This window comes from Malus domestica, chromosome 07 (genome assembly GCF_042453785.1).
Source record: "Malus domestica chromosome 07, GDT2T_hap1".
In the NCBI taxonomy this organism is placed as follows: domain Eukaryota; kingdom Viridiplantae; phylum Streptophyta; class Magnoliopsida; order Rosales; family Rosaceae; genus Malus; species Malus domestica.
The window spans coordinates 33,964,375-33,984,625 of record NC_091667.1 but is presented as its reverse complement, the minus strand read 5'-3'; the positions used below and the strand labels follow the sequence as shown (position 1 = coordinate 33,984,625).

General features: G+C 41.3%; 1 protein-coding gene, 1 long non-coding RNA gene and 1 pseudogene across 4 annotated transcripts; all 3 read right to left on the bottom strand.

The window, feature by feature from the left end:
- Positions 1-4,291: 4,291 nt before the first annotated feature.
- LOC139197480 (uncharacterized) lies at positions 4,292-5,605 on the bottom strand. The gene is made up of 3 exons (XR_011582922.1): positions 5,567-5,605; positions 5,308-5,467; positions 4,292-4,586 (listed from the first exon to the last, which is right to left on the bottom strand). It is a non-coding gene; the product is annotated as an uncharacterized lncRNA (long non-coding RNA).
- A 9,264-nt stretch (positions 5,606-14,869) lies between these two features.
- LOC103440123 (pentatricopeptide repeat-containing protein At3g60050-like) lies at positions 14,870-16,988 on the bottom strand (annotated as a pseudogene).
- LOC103439750 (low-temperature-induced 65 kDa protein) lies at positions 16,757-20,218 on the bottom strand. Of its 3 annotated transcripts, none has more exons than XM_008378353.4 (7): positions 20,013-20,218; positions 19,743-19,904; positions 18,766-19,566; positions 18,418-18,675; positions 18,062-18,304; positions 17,168-17,851; positions 16,757-17,082 (listed from the first exon to the last, which is right to left on the bottom strand). In XM_008378353.4, exons 1-7 carry the CDS (start codon positions 20,041-20,043, stop codon positions 16,988-16,990), a joined length of 2,274 nt encoding a protein of 757 aa, XP_008376575.1. In that variant the 5' UTR covers positions 20,044-20,218; the 3' UTR covers positions 16,757-16,987. The 3 variants fall into 3 exon arrangements, with proteins under 3 accessions (XP_008376575.1, XP_008376577.1, XP_008376576.1); XM_008378355.4 differs by having other exon boundaries at positions 17,168-17,845; positions 20,013-20,212; XM_008378354.4 differs by having other exon boundaries at positions 19,743-19,898; positions 20,013-20,206.
- Between the last annotated feature and the right edge of the window lie 33 nt (positions 20,219-20,251).

The following is a 20,251-nucleotide window of genomic DNA, read 5'->3' as shown; positions in this document are numbered from 1 at the left end:
GACTTCACATTTCATAGGATAGTTACTTACATCTATGAAACTGAAAAGAAAAAAAAATCCTTTTCATCCATGACTTCACATTTCATAGGATAGTTACTTACATCTATGAAACTTGTTGATGCACAAAACCGGAGGTCTTGGAACAACGTAAATCCGACCGTGAATCTGCAAGAACGTAAATAACACAAGATGTATTGTGGTTCACCCCAAGGTTTGGGCTACGTCCACACTGATATTGTATTTCTCTGTTTGTGAGAGGATTGAGAGGGAGAGAGAGATTCCTTCTGTGAGGATGAGCTTCCCTGAATATGAGAGGGGATGTGAGGCTTTGAGAGGGTGAGGGTCAGGCCTAAGGATTGGCCTCCCCTAATTGTGAGGGTGAATGATCCTTTTATAGAATAAGGGCTCCTCACTTATTATATATTTGCCCCTACCTTTATTACATAATTACATTTGAGTCCCCCGAGTATTTATACGAGATCTAAATACGGAAGCTCTAAGTATGGTACAAACAGTAGTCCCCCAAGTCTTCAGTCAAAAGAGTCTTTTGGCTGGAGACTTGAAATACAGTCCATGTGTGGGCCGAAGTAACTAGATGTCGTCTTAACCTGAATACTCGATATAAGGCGGTGCTCAATCTGAAATGATGCTCAACTAGAAGTAGCATATGTTGTGAGGTTGCTCGGCTTATGGCTTATGTTGCCTTGGTTGGCTCGGCTTATGGCGTTTGAAGGTGAGGGAGTCCCTTTTATAGAATAAGGGCTCGCTCCTTAATACATGAATAATGGGCTAGATTTGATGCTCGCGGCGAGGTGGTTGCTCAGCCAGCGGCGATGCTCTTTAATGATGGTGAGGGAGTCCCTTTTATAGAGCAAGGGCTTGCTCCTCAATGCATGAATGATGGGCTAGAGTTGATGCTCTCTAATGATGGTAAGGGAGTCCTTTTTATAAAATAAGGGTTCGCTCCTCAATACATAAGTGATTGGTGCTTTCTAATGAAAGTGGGGGAGTCTCTTTTATAGAATAAGAGCTCGCTCCTCAATACATAAATAATGGGCTAAGTCCCCCAAGTATTTTTCATGAGGCCCAGTTGAGGCCCAACATATAGTACATAATGTAGTCCCCCAAATCTTCAATCAATAGAGTCTATTAGCTGGAGACTTCAAATTTGATCCATGCATGAGCCGAAGTGGAGGTTGTCCGGATGCGGTATTTGTATACCCTGCACTGAAACTTTAGAGGTGAAGCTTTGCAAGTGAAGCTTTGAAGCTAAAGCTCTGTAAATGAAGCTTTCGAAGCTGGAGCTTTTATAAATGAAGCTTTTGAAGCTAGAGCTTTGTAAATGAAGTTTTTAAAGCTAGAGCTTTGTAAATGAAGCTTTTGAAGCTGATTGACATGAGTGATGCTCATGAATGTTGACATGAGTGATGCTCATGAATGTTGACATGAATGATGATCATGAATGTTTATGTATGATTGACATGAGTGATGCTCATGAATGTTTATGTATGATTGATATGAGTAATGCTCATGTATAATTTTGGAGTACTGGACGTACTTTTGATCACCTGGTTGGTGATAATAGCGGCAGGTTGTCGAATAATTTTGGAGTACTGAGCGTACTTTTGATCACCTAGTTGGTGATACTAGCGGCAGGGTGCCAAATAAATTTGAAGTACTAGGCGTACTTTTGATCACCTGGTTGGTGATAATAGCGGCAGGATGCCGAATAAATTTAAAGTATTAGGCGTACTTTTGATCACCTGGTTAGTGATAATAGAGGGTCTGGCTCTTTTGGGCATATAGGCCTTCTCCCTCCACACAACATTCCAACCCATTATTTTGGGCTTGACGTTTTTTTTTATTTTTTATTACCCTCTGATGGGGTTTATACAGATGTCTCCGAAAGATAAGAAAAATAAATCACATCATACAAAAAAAAAACAAGAAAAGTAAATCGCATCATTCTGGTGGGGTGTTTATTCCTTGCTTTTGCTTTTCTTTTTTCAGAAAAGAGGAACATGTATGATTCAGAAGTTGGTGGTCGACAGTTGGTTTTCACAAAATGGGCAGGTTCATGATGAAGAATCTTATCTTGTCCCTTTACCCATGATGTCCATGACCCAATCCCTGCTGGCCTTGACCCCAGCCCTGGTTGACTCAGAGAGCATCCATTGCACTTGCAGATAGATGGAACCTTGTGCCTGGAGAGCAAATTGTACTCAGGCAAGATCCTCTAAGGTTGAGGGTTCTTTCTCTTTAGCCGTTCTCTGTGCTCCACCAGGTCCATCTTCACTCTTTTTATTCTTATAATCATTAGGTCGCAGTTCATGACCAACATCCCGCACCCAGCTGGCGGCATAAAGCCTAGAAGCCTTCTTTAACACCAAAAACCATTCCCGCATGGTGAGCTGACGCCGCTTCTTGATATGAGAAGGGTCCGGCAGCGAAGATGGAAATGCAATCTCTTTCAGATCATAACGAATGTAATCATACACTTTCCAACACACCACCCGGACCTTCATTTATGTGGCGCCATTAATGTCTCTCACGTTGTGATGTGGCGCCGTTAACGTCTCTCACGCCGTTAATGCTCAGCTAGCGGCGATACCCTCAACGTCCTCAAACCTGAAAATCGGGTTGGTAAATTTCCGTTTAATAAATTCCCCTCAAGATCAAGCACTTCTAGCTTCTCCAACCCCCAAACTTCCTTCGGAATTTCGCCACTAAGTTCATTGAAAGGCAGCGATAAAACTCTAAGCTCACTGAGCTTTCCCACCCAAGACGAAACCTTTCCACCCAATTTTCTACTAACTAAACTTTTCCTCCAAATACTGAACCCATCGTACGAGAATTGAAATTTCACACTCTGAGAGCAAGAGATAGCTTGAAAATTACCTCATTTGGCACCGCTACTGGCGAGACTGAGCGAAACGACCCTCGATTTGGTGTCTCATGAGACCCCAACCCACGAACAGTGGTGATCGAAGCTGTTGGACCTCCAGCCGAAGAGAACTTCATCCGGGTCAGAAACCGAGCTCTTGATCTCGAGCAAAATCGACTTCTCAAAAAATAGCGCCTCCCCAGAAACGCTACTCCTTAAGCAGAAGACGTTGAGAAAAAGCGCGATTTTGAAATGCAAATGGCATTTCATCTTCTCGGGAACAAAGGGTAAGACCGCGGTTGGCTTTTGGCTTTTGCCTTCTCCTTGTTTCTTCGTCTTTTGTAATTTGCTTCTTCCTGCTTCTTGGAGAAAACGAAGACTCGGGGGCTTTGGTGTTTCTATCTTCTCGTTGCCCTCTCCGCTAAGAATGGCGGCCTGAACTATAGCACCTTAGGCATCACCATCCCCACCAAGAAGGAACATGTATTCTCAACCTACTCCGACAACCAGTCCAGAGTCTTGATCCAGGTGTATAAAGGAGAGAGAATCAGGACCAGGGACAACAACTTGCTCGGAAAATTCGAGCTCTCCGAAATCCCAACTGCACCCAGAGGAGTACCCCAGATCACCGTCCGCTTTGATATTGACGCTAACGGTATCTTGAATGTCTCTACGGAGGACAAGACCACCAGACAGATCTGTAGCTTTTGTTGAGGACTGTGAAAAGCAAAAGATAAGCTTAGCTTGTAGCTTTGGAAATCATAGTGTTAGTTGGGGTGAAATCTTTGTGAAATCATTTTTGTTGTGGAGTCCTTTTTGTTGGGGATTGTGAAATCCTTGCGGAGGATAAGAGTGTTTGAGATTTGGATCTTTTCTGTTTCTGGGTTTTTTGTGATTTTGCAGATTCACGGTGGTGAGATGAAAAAATGAAAGAGAACCGACATGATATTTTTGTGTCGATTCTCACAGATGACGCCAAATGTTGATGCACAAAACCGGAGGTCTTGGAACAACGTAAATCCGACCGTGAATATGCAAGAATGTAAATAACACAAGATGTATCGTGGTTCACCCCAAGGTTTGGGCTACGTCCATACTGATATTGTATTTCTCTGTTTGTGAGAGGATTGAGAGGGAGAGAGAGCTTCCTTCTGTGAGGATGAGCTTCCCTGAATATGAGAGGGGATGTGAGGCTTTGAGAGGGTGAGGGTCAGGCCTAAGGATTAGCCTCCCCTAATTGTGAGGGTGAGGGGTCATTTTATAGAATAAGGGCTCCTCACTTATTACATAATTGCCTACCTTTATTACATAATTACATTTGAGTCCCCCAAGTATTTATATGAGATCTAAATACAGATGCCCTAAGTATGGTACAAACAAAACTGAAAAAAAAAATTCCATAAGAACTATAGGTAACATATTCATGAATTTGATGTAATGAATGCTTTGAAAATACAAACACAACTTTAATACATAAAAGAATAGAAAGAAACATAACTATTTTAAGCACTCAAATTTACATAGAGAAACATCATAACATATTAAAAAGAATATAAATACTCGGCCGTTGACACTAATTTGCAGCTAGTAAACTACACTTGCACTTTTTGCATATTGCTTCTTGACCCATAAAAGTTTCTCCTTCTATTTCCCCTGATGAAACAAAAACCGGCATGTGAGGTTCAACAGACAAGCTTTCCTTCTGCATCAATTTTTGAGGAGATTTTTAAATAAACCATAATTATCCTATGAAAAGAAAAAGAAAGAGATATTTAGAGATGCTCAAAACTATCACATTTAACAAAAACGCAGAGCATATAATACAAAATTTTCCACAGTTTCTAGCAAGCTAGCTCCAAAATTGAGATGAAAAATGTTATTTCTAGGCTCGGTTTCCACCAATAAATAAGTTCAGACAGAAGCTTCTCCAAGTATCTTTTATATTTGTGAAATAATCTTCAAAACGTTAACTGTGTCTGTGAATGAGAAGTGATCTCCTAGATAATTAAACAAAATGCTTACAAACATAGTTGATAACATTCACACAAGTTCCGAATTTCGGATGAGATATAAACTATCACCTAGATAATTAAAAACAAATGGTGACTAACATAGTTGATCAACATTCACCCAAGTTCCAAATTTCGAATGAGACATTAATTATCTCCGAGATAATTAAACACAAATGGTAACTAACATACTTAATTAATATTCGATTTTCTATTGAGACATAAATTATATCCAAGATAATCAAATACAAGTGGTAAGTAGTTATTCAACATTCGCACAAGTTCCGAATTTCGGCATTCAATTCAGGATATGCGTTTAGAAAAAAATAAAAATAAAAACCCTAGAAAAACCAAAATGCATGTAAATAAAAAGACAGTACTACCAACGGCGTCGTTTCGGGATCGACTGTTTACCTCTGAGAAATAGGAAACGAAGAAGTTGAGACCCGTTGATTGTGACGGTGGCAGAGAAGCGAAGAAGTTGAGACCCGTTGATTGTAACGGTGGCAGAGAAGCAAGCAATATGATGGAGGCCAACCTTAGTGGTCTAGTAGACAACATGTTGGCAGATCTCCTGAAAGTCTGAAACTATAAGACGTAATGTAGAAATACAGAAATCTTCAGGAAAAGAAAATAATACAAAACAAATAGCAAAAATCCTTGAATGATATACCTGAAGTCTTTTTCTTTCCTATCCCTTCCTGTTGAAAAGTGAGTGATATCTGTTAAAGGTGCTCTACTCACACACTGGACAGAAGGAATATGGACAGAAGGAATATAATCATTCCTTCACAGCTGAGTTAGCATGTGTGGATGTAAAAATAACGTGGACAGCAAGGTCACTGCTTGTGGTTGCTGACTGCTTCAACAAGGACAGCATGGATGCCACTTTCTGTCCTTTGTTTATTGCATGCGTCTGTAATAATCTTGTATATAAGTTCTGCAGCAATTGCAGCAGAACATCAATTCAAATATATTGGAATATAGCCGAATATATTTTTTCATGGTATCAAGAGCTAGGCCAAAACCCTAGTTCTATTTTCTTCTGCTGTTATTTCTCTTTGCCGCTGTTCATCACAAGCAGCGTGTTTTCTTTTTTCTTTCCATTGATATTAGCAATGGCCGATGATCGAACTTCGAGCGAAAGCAAGCCTGATGCTTCCAATCCATTGTTCATTCATCATTCAGACCACCCAGCTATGGTGCTGGTCTCGAAACCCCTTAATGGGGACAACTATTCCACCTGGTCCCGAGCCATGAAGATTTCCTTGAGTGCTAAGAACAAGATTGTTTTTGTTGATGGCACTGTTCCACAACCGTCAGCAAAAACCCAGCCGAACGATCATGTTGCATGGAAGAGATGCAACGACATGATTGTTGCCTGGATCATCAACTCAATCGATTCAGATATTTCAGACAGCATTCTCTACATGACTAGCGCTCATGAGATTTGGGACGAATTGGAAGAGCGCTACTCCCAAAGCAATGCTCCTCGGATTTTTCAATTGCAGCGGGATATTTCGTGTCTTTCTCAAGATCAACTCTCTATTGCAGCCTATTATACCAAGTTGAAGAGTCTGTGGGACGAGTTGTCTTCTTACAGTGATTCATCCTCATGCACATGCGGTGCTCAAAATGAAAGGAACAGGTTGATGCAGTTCCTTATGGGACTCAATGATTCATATAGTGCTATTCGAGGACAAATGCTCTTGATGAATCATTTGCCTACTGTACGTCAAGCTTACTCCTCAATATCACAAGAGGAGAAACAACGCTCTTTGAGCCTTTCTCGCACCACCACTGCAACAGCAGCCATGGCAGTTCGCCAGGGTCACCATTCCAAGTCCGCAGGTTCCTCCACTCGAAAACCCATGCATTGTACGCATTGCGATCAAGATTACCACACTATTGATACTTGCTACCAGTTGCATGGGTACCCACCTGGGCATCGTCTTCATAAGACCAACAAATCCAATCCACGTGGTGGGAATCGCTCCAAGCGGGACACCGGCTCTTCGTCAGCCAACATAGTTTCCTCAGAAGGACCTTCTATACAAGAAATGCAGTTCGTGATGTCAGGTTTATCAGATTCTCAGTTTCAGCAAATTCTCAGTATCATGAATGGGAAGGATGTATCCGCTACCCCTCAAGCCAATGCTACCACCCTTACCAAAGGTTTGTCAAAAAATCCTTCGCATCTCCATCGATGGATCATCGATAGTGGTGCGACGGACCATATCACCTCCTCACCGAAACTGCTTACTAATGGTGTGAAAAATGATAATATGCTGCCAGTTTTATTGCCAAGTGGAGAACAAGCACCTATTGCATTAACCGGAGATTTACCTTTGAATTCTACCTTTTTACTCCGAGATGTGTTATGTGTGCCTACTTTTAATGTAGATTTGATGTCAGTGAGTCGAATTACTGGAGGATTAAATTGTTCCGTCACTTTTTTTCCCACTTGGTGTATTTTGCAGGATCTGACCACGAAGAGAACGATTGGTTTGGGTAAGCAGCGAGGAGGACTTTACTATTTGGTGGCGTTGGCTCCTGTCCACGATGGCACTTCGAGACGTTTCTGCAACATGGTCCTATCACCTACAGAGTTGTGGCATCGTCGTTTAGGTCATTTGTCATCATCTAGATTAGATTTCATGTCCAAAACTATGTTACATTTTCCTTTCCAGTCAAATAATGCTTGTGATGTTTGTCCATTAGCCAAGCAAAGTCGTTTACCTTTTGGTGTTAGTACCATTGCAACCCAGAAACCTTTTGCTTTAATTCACTGTGATATTTGGGGTCCTTATAAAGTTGCCTCCACTTGTGGAGCCAAATATTTTTTGACCATAGTAGATGATTATTCTCGTTTCACATGGATCTTTCTTATGCATCACAAAAATGAGACTCAACACCTCCTCAAGAATTTTTTCTCTTATGTTCGTACTCAATTTGATACACTTGTTTGCCAAATCCGTGTTGACAATGGAGGTGAATTTTTTTCCCTTCGTGATTTTTTCCAAGAACACGGTGTCGTATACCAACACTCTTGCGTTTATACGCCCCAACAAAATGGGGTTGTAGAACGCAAGCATCGTCACATTCTTGAGACAGCACGTAGTTTGCGTTTCCAAGCCCACCTACCACTTCATTTTTGGGGTGAATGTGTGCTCACGGCCATTCACCTTATTAATCGTCTTCCTACCAAAGTTCTTTCCAATACTACACCTTTTGCACGTCTCTATTCCTAATCACCCACCTATTCCCACCTACGTGTCTTTGGATGTCTTGCTTATGCCACCAACACTCACGTTTTTCATAAGTTTGCTCCCCGTGCCCATAAGTGTGTTTTTCTAGGATATCCTGTTGGTCAAAAAGCCTATAAGCTCTACGACCTCACCACCCATAAGTTTTTTACCAGTCGTGATGTCATTTTCCACGAACATATTTTTCCTTACCAAAATCACTCCACCTCCGATGACCAACTTCCCCTTCCCGGACCTGTCTTACCTCAACCCCTTCCTGACTACACTGTTCTCTCTACAACTCCTTCCGCGTCCACCATTTCTCCCGTGTCACCTGTTGAGTCTTCTACTCATCCACCTCCAGAGTCCGATGCTCCAACTCTCTCAGTCCCTGCTACTGCCATAACAGCGCTCCCAGCGCCCGTGCCCCCCGCACCTTCCGTGCCTGTGCTTCGCCGCTCTGACCGACGCTCCGCTCCTCCAGCTCGCTTCAGTGATTATGTTTGCCCTACTTTGCCTTCTACCCAACCAATCGATTCTTCCTCTTCGTCGCCAGGTCCTACCACCGGTACAAGGTATCCTCTTGCTAATTTCCTCACTTATCATCGTTTCTCACCCCAACAACAATCTTTCCTTGCTTCTATTAGTCAGCAGGTTGAACCCCACACTTATGCTCAGGCTGCCCTTCATCCCCATTGGCAAGCTGCCATGGACTCTGAATTGCATGCTTTGGCGGCCACTAATACTTGGACAGTCACTACTCTCCCTGCCGGCAAAACTCCCATTGGTTGTCGTTGGGTGTATAAGATTAAACATCGTTCTGATGGTTCTATTGAACGTTATAAAGCTCGCCTCGTCGCCAAGGGTTACACTCAACTTGAAGGTGTTGATTATCACGATACCTTCTCCCCTACTGCTAAGATGGTCACTGTTCGTTGTTTATTAGCCCTCGCTGCTGCCCGTACCTGGTCTCTTCACCAACTTGATGTCCACAACGCTTTTCTTCATGGTGATCTCCATGAAGAACTCTATATGACCCTGCCTCCTGGTCTTCGGCGACAGGGGGAGAATCTCGTGTGTCGCCTTAATAAATCCCTTTATGGCTTGAAGCAAGCTTCCCGACAATGGTTTGCAAAGTTTTCAGAAGCAATTAAATCCGCTGGTTATATTCAATCAAAGGCAGATTATTCTTTATTTACGAGGCAGCAAGGGCAATCCTTTATAGCCCTCCTGATCTATGTTGACGATATCTTGATCACCGGCAATGATCCTGAAGGAATTAATGCTCTTAAAAGGTTTCTTCATGGTCACTTCAAAATCAAGGATCTCGGTAACTTAAAGTACTTTCTGGGAATAGAGGTTTCACAGTCAAAGAAAGGGATTTTTATTTCTCAGCGAAAATACGCTTTACAAATTCTGAAAGATAGTGGTTTTTTGGGAGCTCGCCCAGTGGAGTTTCCTATGGAGCAGAATACTAAACTTTCTAACACTGGTGAGTTGCTTAAAGATCCGGCAAAGTATAGAAGGTTGGTTGGTCGATTGATCTATTTAACTATTACAAGGCCGGACATCACTTATCCCGTGCATGTGTTAAGTCGATTCATGCATGAACCACGACAACCACACATGGAAGCAGCCCTCCGAATTCTGAAATACTTGAAAAGTACGCCTGGACAAGGTTTGTTTTTCTCTTCTCAAAACAACTTGAACTTAAGCGCATATTGCGATTCAGATTGGGCGGGATGTCCTACGACACGAAGGTCAACTACAGGTTATTGCGTTTTTTTGGGCTCTTCTTTGATCTCTTGGAGGTCAAAGAGACAAAAGACCATTTCTTTATCATCCGCAGAGGCCGAATATAGAGCCATGACTGGAACTTGTTGTGAACTGTCATGGCTTCGATATCTTCTAAGGGATTTAGGTTTGCTTCATCCAAAACCGGTCTTGCTGCATTGCGACAACAAAGCAGCGCTTCATATTGCTGCTAATCCAGTCTTTCATGAACGAACTAGACATATAGAGATTGATTGTCATTTTATTCGAGACAAGATACAAGATGGTTCAGTCGTCACAAGGTACATTCCTTCTTCAAACCAACTTGCAGATGTGTTCACAAAGGCATTAGGAAATGAGGCTTTCTCATCCATCATATGCAAGTTGGGAGTTCTCGATGCACACTCTCCAACTTGAGGGGGAGTGTTGAAAAGTGAGTGATATCTGTTAAAGGTGCTCTACTCACACACTGGACAGAAGGAATATGGACAGAAGGAATATAATCATTCCTTCACAGCTGAGTTAGCATGTGTGGATGTAAAAATAACGTGGACAGCAAGGCCACTGCTTGTGGTTGCTGACTGCTTCAACAAGGACAGCATGGATGCCACTTTCTGTCATTTGTTTATTGCATACGTCTGTAATAATCTTGTATATAAGTTCTGCAGCAATTGCAGCAGAACATCAATTCAAATATATTGGAATATAGCCGAATATATTTTTTCACTTCCATTCCAAAAAGCTTTGTAGTTGAAGACATCTCTCCACATACATCCTTTTTTAATTCGTTCATCGCAAAATCTATAAATATTAAGTAATTGAATTTAAAACTAAACTTTGACATAGCAAGTCGATAGAATCAACAGAACGATTAGCAAAAAAGGAGACTTGGACATGGTGATTAAAACTGCTGATTATCTTAGAGATATGAGAAAAAAATAATTGAATATTCTAACCTCCAACAGCAACAGACGAGCCCTGTATAATATAAGTGAAAATAATTTATTATCTAAGGGAGTCTGCAGCTGTAGAGACTGATGAGAAAGCTCCATCCCTACAGAGCTGTTATATATAATCGGTTTTCACAGCAGTGGTTTTTATCTTGGGGTAAGAGTCCTTGCTGGAAGATGCGACCAAACGAGTGAGAGTTTACAGAAATGCCCCTATTATTAGTTTGGTAACCTTTGTAAACCAACAGGATCCTCTCTGGAACCTTTTGGTGAGTATCATGAGAATCCGTGAATTATGTCCGTTTATCGTACATTATGCGGTCAGTTTTATTAGGTATTGTTTGTGTTTAATTTTAAATAAATATATTAATGATTTCTGACCGCACAATATACGATGAACGGAAATGATTCACGGATTTCCGAGATCCTCACAAACAGGATCCGACGAAGATTTGGATTCCTTTGTAAAAGGGTCTAAGAGGAATATTAATGACATCATCTTTAAATTTAAGCCTAATTAGATAAATTGTCTTTGTGATGATATAGTACTCGGAAGACAACTTCATGCTGCAAGACGAGATTAATAACCCGTAAGTGAATCCGGCTCGATGAAATGATAGGTTCAAAATCCTGATAGGAGTAGGAGTACTCGAGATGGTGTTTGATTAGAAGAAGAAGTCCTAATCCGAGTAGGGTTTTAACTCGACCTAAAAGGTATCCGGTGCTATAAATAGAGGAGGTTGTGCATCGTTCAAGGCCTCTCCAATTCAACACACAACTGCCCTGCGCAAACTCTCTCAACAACTTGAGATTTTTTTTTATTTTCTCTTTTCGTTGACACATCTTCCGTTGGCATCAACAGCACTGTGAAAGCAACTGGTGATATCTTCAGTCAGCATAGATAGCTGTGTTACCGTAGAATCAGCTGATCTCACAGCATCTTCCGTTGGCATCGACAGCACTACGGCGATAACGGTTGGTTACCTATCCAAGTCTCGGTCGAGAAGGGTTTCCGAATCCTTATTGATTGAGGTCATCTCATTAGCCTTCTCGGCGAAGTGAGGTGTTACAACTTACTGAGCTCGGCGCATTGCACGCTGAGTTATTTTATGATTGGATACTCTCAAGTAGGATTTAGAGTTCGGCATTCAGACGGCCGAACCACGTTCACTATTAAGACTCATATCCGCTTTGAGTATTTATGCCCTTACACTTTGGTGTCGATTCGACGTGAGTTTACTCTGACGAATACCATCACTGTGACCCAATCCGACGACGACAATTCGTGAACTTCGTAAGAATAGTAGCCTTGTCTTCAGGTTCAAGAACCCAAGAGGCCGAGACGTGTTCCTTCCTCGGCCGCAATCGCAAGACGTAGAAGTCAGCCGCGTACCCAACGCAACATCAACAAATTTTACTCCTCGGCCGAGTTTGGCCGACGAGTTGGCACGCCCCGCATTCATCGAAGGACATAGTTAGCTCATAGATTACTTGGCATGCGCGCCACGTAGGCTTGGTAGTTTTTAGGGTCAACAGAATTATAGTCTTAGCAACAACTTTTTTATAAGCATACAATAAGAAATGACTCTTGATGACTTACAGATTTCTGAGTAACAAACGTACGTATACGACTAACAAGTTTAGAAATTTTTAATTGAATTCTAAAAGGGATTGGATTGAGGAAAATGACTTGGATGATATTGCTTAGTTTGTGGAGGATGACGATTCAACATATATCCGTGGTGGCTTCAATGCATTCAGGATGTAAGTCAAACTGCATATACTTCGTTAATGACAATGAAGGTACACGTTGTTGGCATACATTTTACGATTTACAGCGTAGGAAAGGAAATGCAATGCACTTGATTTGCATCCCCTCGCTGTTAGAGAAAATGTAGAAATATAGATGATAATCCGAATGATAACTTTGAGGTACGACTTGAATTGTTTCCTTAAAGTGTTATTTACCCCCACTCGAATGAGTTTGCTAAGGGATTATTGGCAAATTACTTCCAGGATACAACAAAGTATGGAATATTTGATTAGCAAAACCGAATTCCCTTATAAATAACTAGAAAGAAATTGTATGAATGTGATGGAGAGAGAAGAGAGAGCAAGAAAATTGTGTATATAACAAATTTCTGAATGATTTTTCTTCTATTAATGTTACCAATCTATATAGAGAGAATTGCACCTTTTAGACATATCATTTGGTTTGAGTATGCCTTTTCACCATGTGATACAACTTATTACAGCAGTATATCCAATGAAAATATCTAATACAAAACACCAATTGCCCAAAGATCATATACATTATAAAGCATGCGGTTAGATACCCGATCAATGGGTATGTCTGTTAACCACAATGAAAAGTTGCATGGCTTTTCTTGAAAAGATGTAATTATTGGGCAAAGAACCCACTCTTTTCTACGAACTCAAAACGCACGCATATACATATGCCTATTTTATATATATATATTCATTAAATATCCTACGCTCGCTGCGTTGTGCGTTCCAACCAAATGGTGCAACAGTATACTACCAAGCAGTATAAACAAAAATGTTGATTTATCAAACTGTCAGTTCGCCTATTGCTTCACGTAACTAGAAACGCAAACGTATGCAGCTACGCATATGTGCACACCTGTAATGTATCTGCGCGTGCGCACATCTCTAGTTTTATGAACCTCATGAGAATGATTATACTAAGGTGACAAGAAAAGAGAGGCCGTGAAGCGGAAAGAGAGGTGGTGTGTGAGCGCCGCAGAGAGTGTTTCGAATATATGGAGGAAGAATATATAATGTTGTCTCTTTCGCAGTTTGTATAATGACAACATAAGTGCAACATATAACTAAGAAATCACGTAAAAACTGCAATCTATATACGTCAAACATTTCACATAAGAAAAATGAGATAAAAAGATGAGTTGTGCGTACTTTACTTTTCTCCACAATTCAAAGACAACTGATACAAGGTGGGTACATGGTGTGTGACTGAGATACCCTGTAGTTACATATTGTTAACAAAGCTGAATCAATAAATTTCTTCTTGTGAGATTGCAAGTAAATATTGCAAATAGAAGAATTTACCACTTTAACATCTTCTACATCCCTTTAACTTTGAAGGTAGATGGGCATATTGCCCTTTCTCCATCGTATGTGTTGTTACTTCATGAGCTTCAGCAAGCTTTCCAACATTTCGCAAATAACTTACTAGGGTGTTGTATACAGTGAAATTCGAATTACAGCCTTTGGATTCCATAACCTTGAGCGCGGAGCCCGCTTCCTCAAACTTTCTTGCCATACAGAGCCCACGAATGATAGCATTGTATGTAAATACTGTTGTGCTAGGAATAGCGCAAGACTTTTTGGAACCAACTTAAGCTTACTCACAGGAAATATATCAAATGGAATGCAAGAACAAAATATAAAGACACCAAGATTTTAACGAGGTTCTTCAACAGTAAGTGTAATTGGAGTACGTCCTCGGAGCAGGAGGAGCTCATCCAATAATCCACTATCAACCAAATGGGAGTTTACAAAGTGTTGGCAATCTCACAACCCGAAACCCCAATACAACAATAGCTCTCACACACCAAAGAAACAAATAGAGAAGGAAATATTGTGAATAATTTCCTCTCTATACGAAGCTCAAAGCTAATATAACAAATACAACTTTGATGAATGATTACTAACCAAAGAGAAAAGCACATTCTTCTTCTCTTCAAAGTGAGGCTGCGGCACTTCTTTCTCTTCTATGCTACTGCCTTTATTTTTCTGCTACTTTCTCTTCTCACTTGGCTCTTGGCAAATAAATGGCAACAGAAAAAAGGAATCAACCTTCCCTTTTTCCACAAACACAATCATGATGTATCATGCTCCCTACTTTGCCTTTTAATCAAACCCCAAATCCACTCACGTAGCATTCAAATGGGAAACCAAAAAAAAAGACCAAAGAAAAAAATCCCAAGCAAACATCATCATTGTCTTCCCTTTTTGTTTATTTTATTAGCCGAAAGTTGGCCACTTTGCCACTAATTCAACAAATACATTCGGAAGCTGCCCATTAGGGATCATCTCATCAAACACTCCTTGGGCCTTCTCAAGCTCCCGAGCCACAAAATACCCGGTGATCATTACAGTGTAACAAACAACATCCGGCATGCAGTCGTGCTTTGTCATCTCATCAAAAAAATACTAGCAGGCATCCATATTTCCAGCCCTGCTCAGTCCATCTATCAGCGTTGTGAAGTGCAGAACACTTGGACCGAAACCCTCTTCCTTCATGTGATTCAAAAGATTAGGGGCTGCAAGGGGTTTGTCTCCCTTACCAAGTACATGAAGAAGAATATTATAAGTATGAAAATCTGGAGTGAATCCACTCCTGCCCATTTCGTCAAGCAGTCTGTGAAACTGATCCAGCTTCCCCAATCTGTATTTTGCACACATAATAACGTTATAAGTTAGAATATCTGCGGAGTGTCCCTCTGCCAACATCTATTGATAGAACCACTCGATCAACTTGTACTGCTTCACCACAAGAAGGGAATGCAAAATTGCATTGTATGAGTGTTTAAATGGCCTATAGCTAAACGTCTTCGATTTGATGAATCTTTCCACAACTTTTTTAGCCAAGCCTGCCTCACCACAAGTGCGTATCAAGATGTTGAACGTCTGTGCTGTAGTCGGATACCCTTTCTCAATCATCTCATCAACTAACCTCCACATTGCTTTGAACTCTTCACAATCCGCAAATATCTTCACAATCCGCAAAATTTCCTAGCCAAATGCAACGATCTTCACAGCCACTTCTACTAATAGGGATCGCCCAAATAATCTCTACATCCTCCAACTCAAACAACTCAGCCACAAGGTCGACCTTCCATTCTTTATTCTCGGGGTCAATGAGAAAATCCACCTGCTGAGCAGTGGCCCTTTGCTTCGTAAGAGGTTTAAACGAGTTGGGTTCGTAAGAGGTTTAAACGAGTTGGGTTTTGGGATCCAAGGCCATTCTCAACTCTCCAACGAAGACCACGTAGTAATAATTGTCGACTGAGTAAAATTCCTTTCCAACCCCACGAAGATTTATTCCTTTTATTGGCCTTCAGGAATGAAGTTGTAGGAAAATATTTATCTCAAAGTAATTTTGCAAGAACCCAAGTGACAGTCCAAATTCTTTATATTTAAAATTTTGAATTATGAAATTAAATTTTTGAAGTGTTAATTTGAATACTAAATTCAGCTATATTATATGCGTATATATGTAATTTTTTCATACACTTTCAAATGATTCAGTAAAACATACGTTTCTTTAAGTCAACATAAATGTATTAATACACATATTGTATCTATACATAATACATTTGTTGTTAGGCTCAATATTAGGAAATATGTTAACGATGACATTAGATTATAAAATGTGAAGTGGAGATAGTAAATTGTATAATTTGAAGACACATGTATTAAAATTTCCATGGAGTGCCTAATGGAGAAGAATTTCAAGTTATTATTTTAAACGACACGTGTTAGGTTCGATTTCTAACCATACGTGTCAAACAGAGACTAAAATATCTTTGTCAATTTTCACAGCCCTCGAAAAGTTCATGAAGAGTTTCTTATTGGTTTTCTATTTTTCTTTTGCATATTTTCGTGTTAAGTTAAATTATGCATATTTTTGTCCAAGTCAAATTAGTTCAGAATTCATAGAACAGTCATGTTTAAGGTTTAACACTCCCCCTTCTTCCTCACATCAAGAACAAAGCAACCCAAAATTTGTTAGCAACTTCAATTTGAGGCATCTGATTCTTACTTAAGTTTAGTGCATTATTGTTTAATGCTAATTATTCCATCACAAAAATTGATCAACGCATGAGTAATCTAATTAAAACGCCGAGATTAACTGTAAGTGCACGTACATAAAATCCCCTGCTTGCAACGGAAACAGAGCATCTCTGTTTTCTAATTCATTACATACATCATGAGACTTCAACATATGAAACAACATTCTGAATCACAAATCACACTTATCACTCCACAACCCACAACATTTTCTCCAAGTACAAAACAAAACAAATTAAAAGAAGTAAAAACCCAATTTATTCACCAACTTCCTTCCATCCACGGCCATCACTTCCCGGACTCTTCAAGTCTCTGCTTCTCCACACCGCCGCGACCTCCGCGCTCCGCCACTCCACCGCCAGAACTAGAGAAACCCTCTGTACCTGCCATCCAAAAAAGAAATTAATTGGTCAAATTCGTATTAGCCGAGTACATATTCTGATTAGCAAAATGCTATCGAGTTTTTACCAGTTGAAGAACCAAGGGACTCTGGAGAAGCAGTGGTTTGATCAGCTTTCCCAAACAACGAACCAACAGCCCCTCTAAGCGTATCCGCCATAACCTTCCCATAGCCAGACTGCTGGACCTCCTCAGCCCCATAATCCGGCCCCAACCGCCTACTCACCTCCTCGGACTCAGTCACTTTCCCGACAGGCCTAGCACCACTCCGAGGCTGCTCGGCCTTACCCTCATGCGAGTTTTCCGATATGACCTCAGAAAGCGCCCTGTCCTCCTCACCGGGCTTCAACTTCTCAGACAAATAGTCCTTCCCGGCTTTGTCATACTCGCCCCGGGTAGTAGCAGTACCCTGGTGGATTTCTTCTTTGCCAGCTGTCCCTGTACTGCCAGGGAGCATCGACATCAGGGTGCTCCCTGCCCCGGCAACCTTCTCATAGACAGTTGTCGGCTTCTCAGTAACTGGGGCTGTAATGCCCTTACCCTGTTGCTCAGGTGCAGCTGATCCGGACCTGACGGCTGCGTGATCTCCAGGTTGCTGTTGGTCAGTCGCGCCGCCATATCCTAGCTTGGAAGCGACGACGTTTTTCGCAGAAACTGCTGTACCGGAAATAGCATTAGTGGCTGATGATATTTTCCCAGTATAGCTCCCCTGGTTTGATGGATTCTCAGGAGTGCTTAGATTTTGTCCTGTTCCTGGATGAATGTGTAATGTTATTACTAGACTAAATGTGACAACATATAAACGTATCGACTACATATAGACAACTGTAACGTCGAAACATGAACAATTGAAGAAATTTTTCATTGTGACGGAAAACAAATAGTGTCACGTGTTTTAATATCGATAAAATATCCAGCTTTTCGGAAGGGTCATTACTAAACGTATACTATTCCCGTAGTTACCTGTAGTTTGATAACTGGAAGCCTGAGGCTTAACAAATTCGTGCTGATCCTTGTTCCCGCCTCCATATCCAAGCTTGGAAGCGACGGCCTTTTCTGCAGATATTGACTTGTCGGCAACGGCGGACGTGGCGGATGAAACTTTTTCTGTGTAACTACCGCCCTGGTTCGGTGGGTGAGTAGAACAAAATTGATCATGGCTTCCAGTGCCCAGGTTTTGATTTGTTCCAACATCATGGTGTAATCCTATATCAACAACATATCAGTTATAACCATATTAACTACATATTGACAATATATCCGCATTGTATTAAACATATTCGCTTGTTATATACCTTAAGTACTAATCGGTTAGTTACCTGATTTAGTTGAATCATTTTCTGGAGAAGAAGTATAAGGATTAACATCTTCACGTTGATCATTGTTCCCTCCGCCATATCCTAACGTGGATGCCACAGCGTTTTTTGCAGATGTCGCCTTGTCAGCAATAGCGGATGCGGCAGATGAAGCTTTCTCGGTGTAACTACTGCCCTGGTTCGATGGCTTGGTATCTCCAGCATGCATGCTCATCTTATCAAACGAGCGGAGAATCGGTGTAATTCCAATTTCATCCCCACCTGTTGCATGTTACAATTTACTTATTCGTAGCAAAAAAAAATGTACGTAACTTATAATGTAGGGCAAAAAAATTGTGTGTTATGGTTTACCAGCATTAGTAGGACCAGTAACTTTAGTCTGATCATTTGAAGGAGTAAACGCTAGAGGGTCGGCCATATGAGCATTTGGATCCTCCTCCAATCCTCTTGGTCGGTCCAAGTTTACCTTGGACTGCCCGAAATGCCCTTCGTTTCCGGTAACAGAAGTATGACTTGGGTCTGTGACATTGGTCTTCTGGTTGTCTCCACGACTGGAAATAGGGGTGCGATCGTCCGATCCCCGGTGGTGCAAAGGGACCCTGGTTTGACCTGGATGCCCTTCTTTCCCAGTAACAGAAGTCTGCCTTGGGTCAGCGACATTGGTTTTCTGGTAATCTCCTCCAAGGGAAGAAACAGGGATGTGCTCCCTAGATTGACCTAAATGCCCTTCTTTCCCAGAAACGAAAGTTTGACTTTGGTCAGCACCCTTGGACTTGTACTCTCCCAAAGAAGGCAGAGGAGTGTTCTGTGGGGCATTAGGTGCTTTCCCCATTACAGATGTTTTCCCGAAATCGACTTTGGGCTGTTGGGTTGGAATTTGATCATGCCCAACGAGAGACTCCGTCGTTGAGGCATGGTAATTTGGCCTAGGCTCGAGAACCTCGTCGTGCATGGGTGTCACTGCTGGCTGAACGGAATGAATTTGCGTAGTGCGTTGACTTGCAGCGGGTACGCCATCCTTCTTCGGATCAGTCTTCTCCAAATGCGGCACTTTGGGGTCGTGATCGTACCTCGCTGTTCCTTTCGTGCCTCCAAATTCTGCCATTGGTACCTTCGGAATGTCTCCTTGCCCCGTAGCACGGCTTCCAGTTGCTGCACATCATATTCACACGTTTAATCATGTTTGTGTCCCAAAAGAATAAATCATAGCTAAGTTAGATCGATGTCAGCAAATACTACCTTAACCAACCGACCTCTAACCAACTACCAACTGACATAACTATGCCCTAAATCATTAAGATGAAAATAAATGAATTGAAACAACATACTTGTTGCATCATGCACTTCAAGGTCTTCTTCTTCTTCACCATCTTCCTCGTCGGGATCGTGATGATCGAGTTCATGGCCTTGACCATGCTTTGTGAACTTGTTCTTCATCTTCTTCGCCTTGTCCCTTACCTTCTGGAAAACCGACTTCTCCTCCTCTTCGCCTTCATATATACAAATTAACAAATAAATTAACAAAATTGAAAAACTAACACCGTTGTTAATTAAGTATTTGAAGTATAACAAGTAAAATGAGGTTTCTCGTTTTTTACCTGGGGGCGTCCCGACGTGTTGCGACTCCATGATTCAAATCAGTGAAACTTCACGAATTAACTGCGAGTAAAAAACTGCTTTGTGATTTGCCCTTTAAGTTTACAGAAATGATATGTGCAAAACAGACGAGTGAAAGTGGAGGTTTATAGGGACTGGCTTTAACAGGAAACACTGAGGCTTCTTCTGCCACCTTTGCACCGACTCTGTCGCCCTGGGAACGGGAGACGTAGGATGGTAA

Excerpts from the sequence above, each read along its gene's own strand:
- LOC103439750 (XM_008378353.4), bottom strand. The coding sequence starts at position 20,043 with ATGGAGTCGCAACACGTCGGGACGCCCCCAG. Across the intron at positions 17,852-18,061 it reads TTCCAGTTATCAAACTACAG|GAACAGGACAAAATCTAAGC; the intron begins GTAACTACGGGA and ends ACATTCATCCAG. Across the intron at positions 17,083-17,167 it reads GTCCCTTGGTTCTTCAACTG|GTACAGAGGGTTTCTCTAGT; the intron begins GTAAAAACTCGA and ends TTTGGATGGCAG.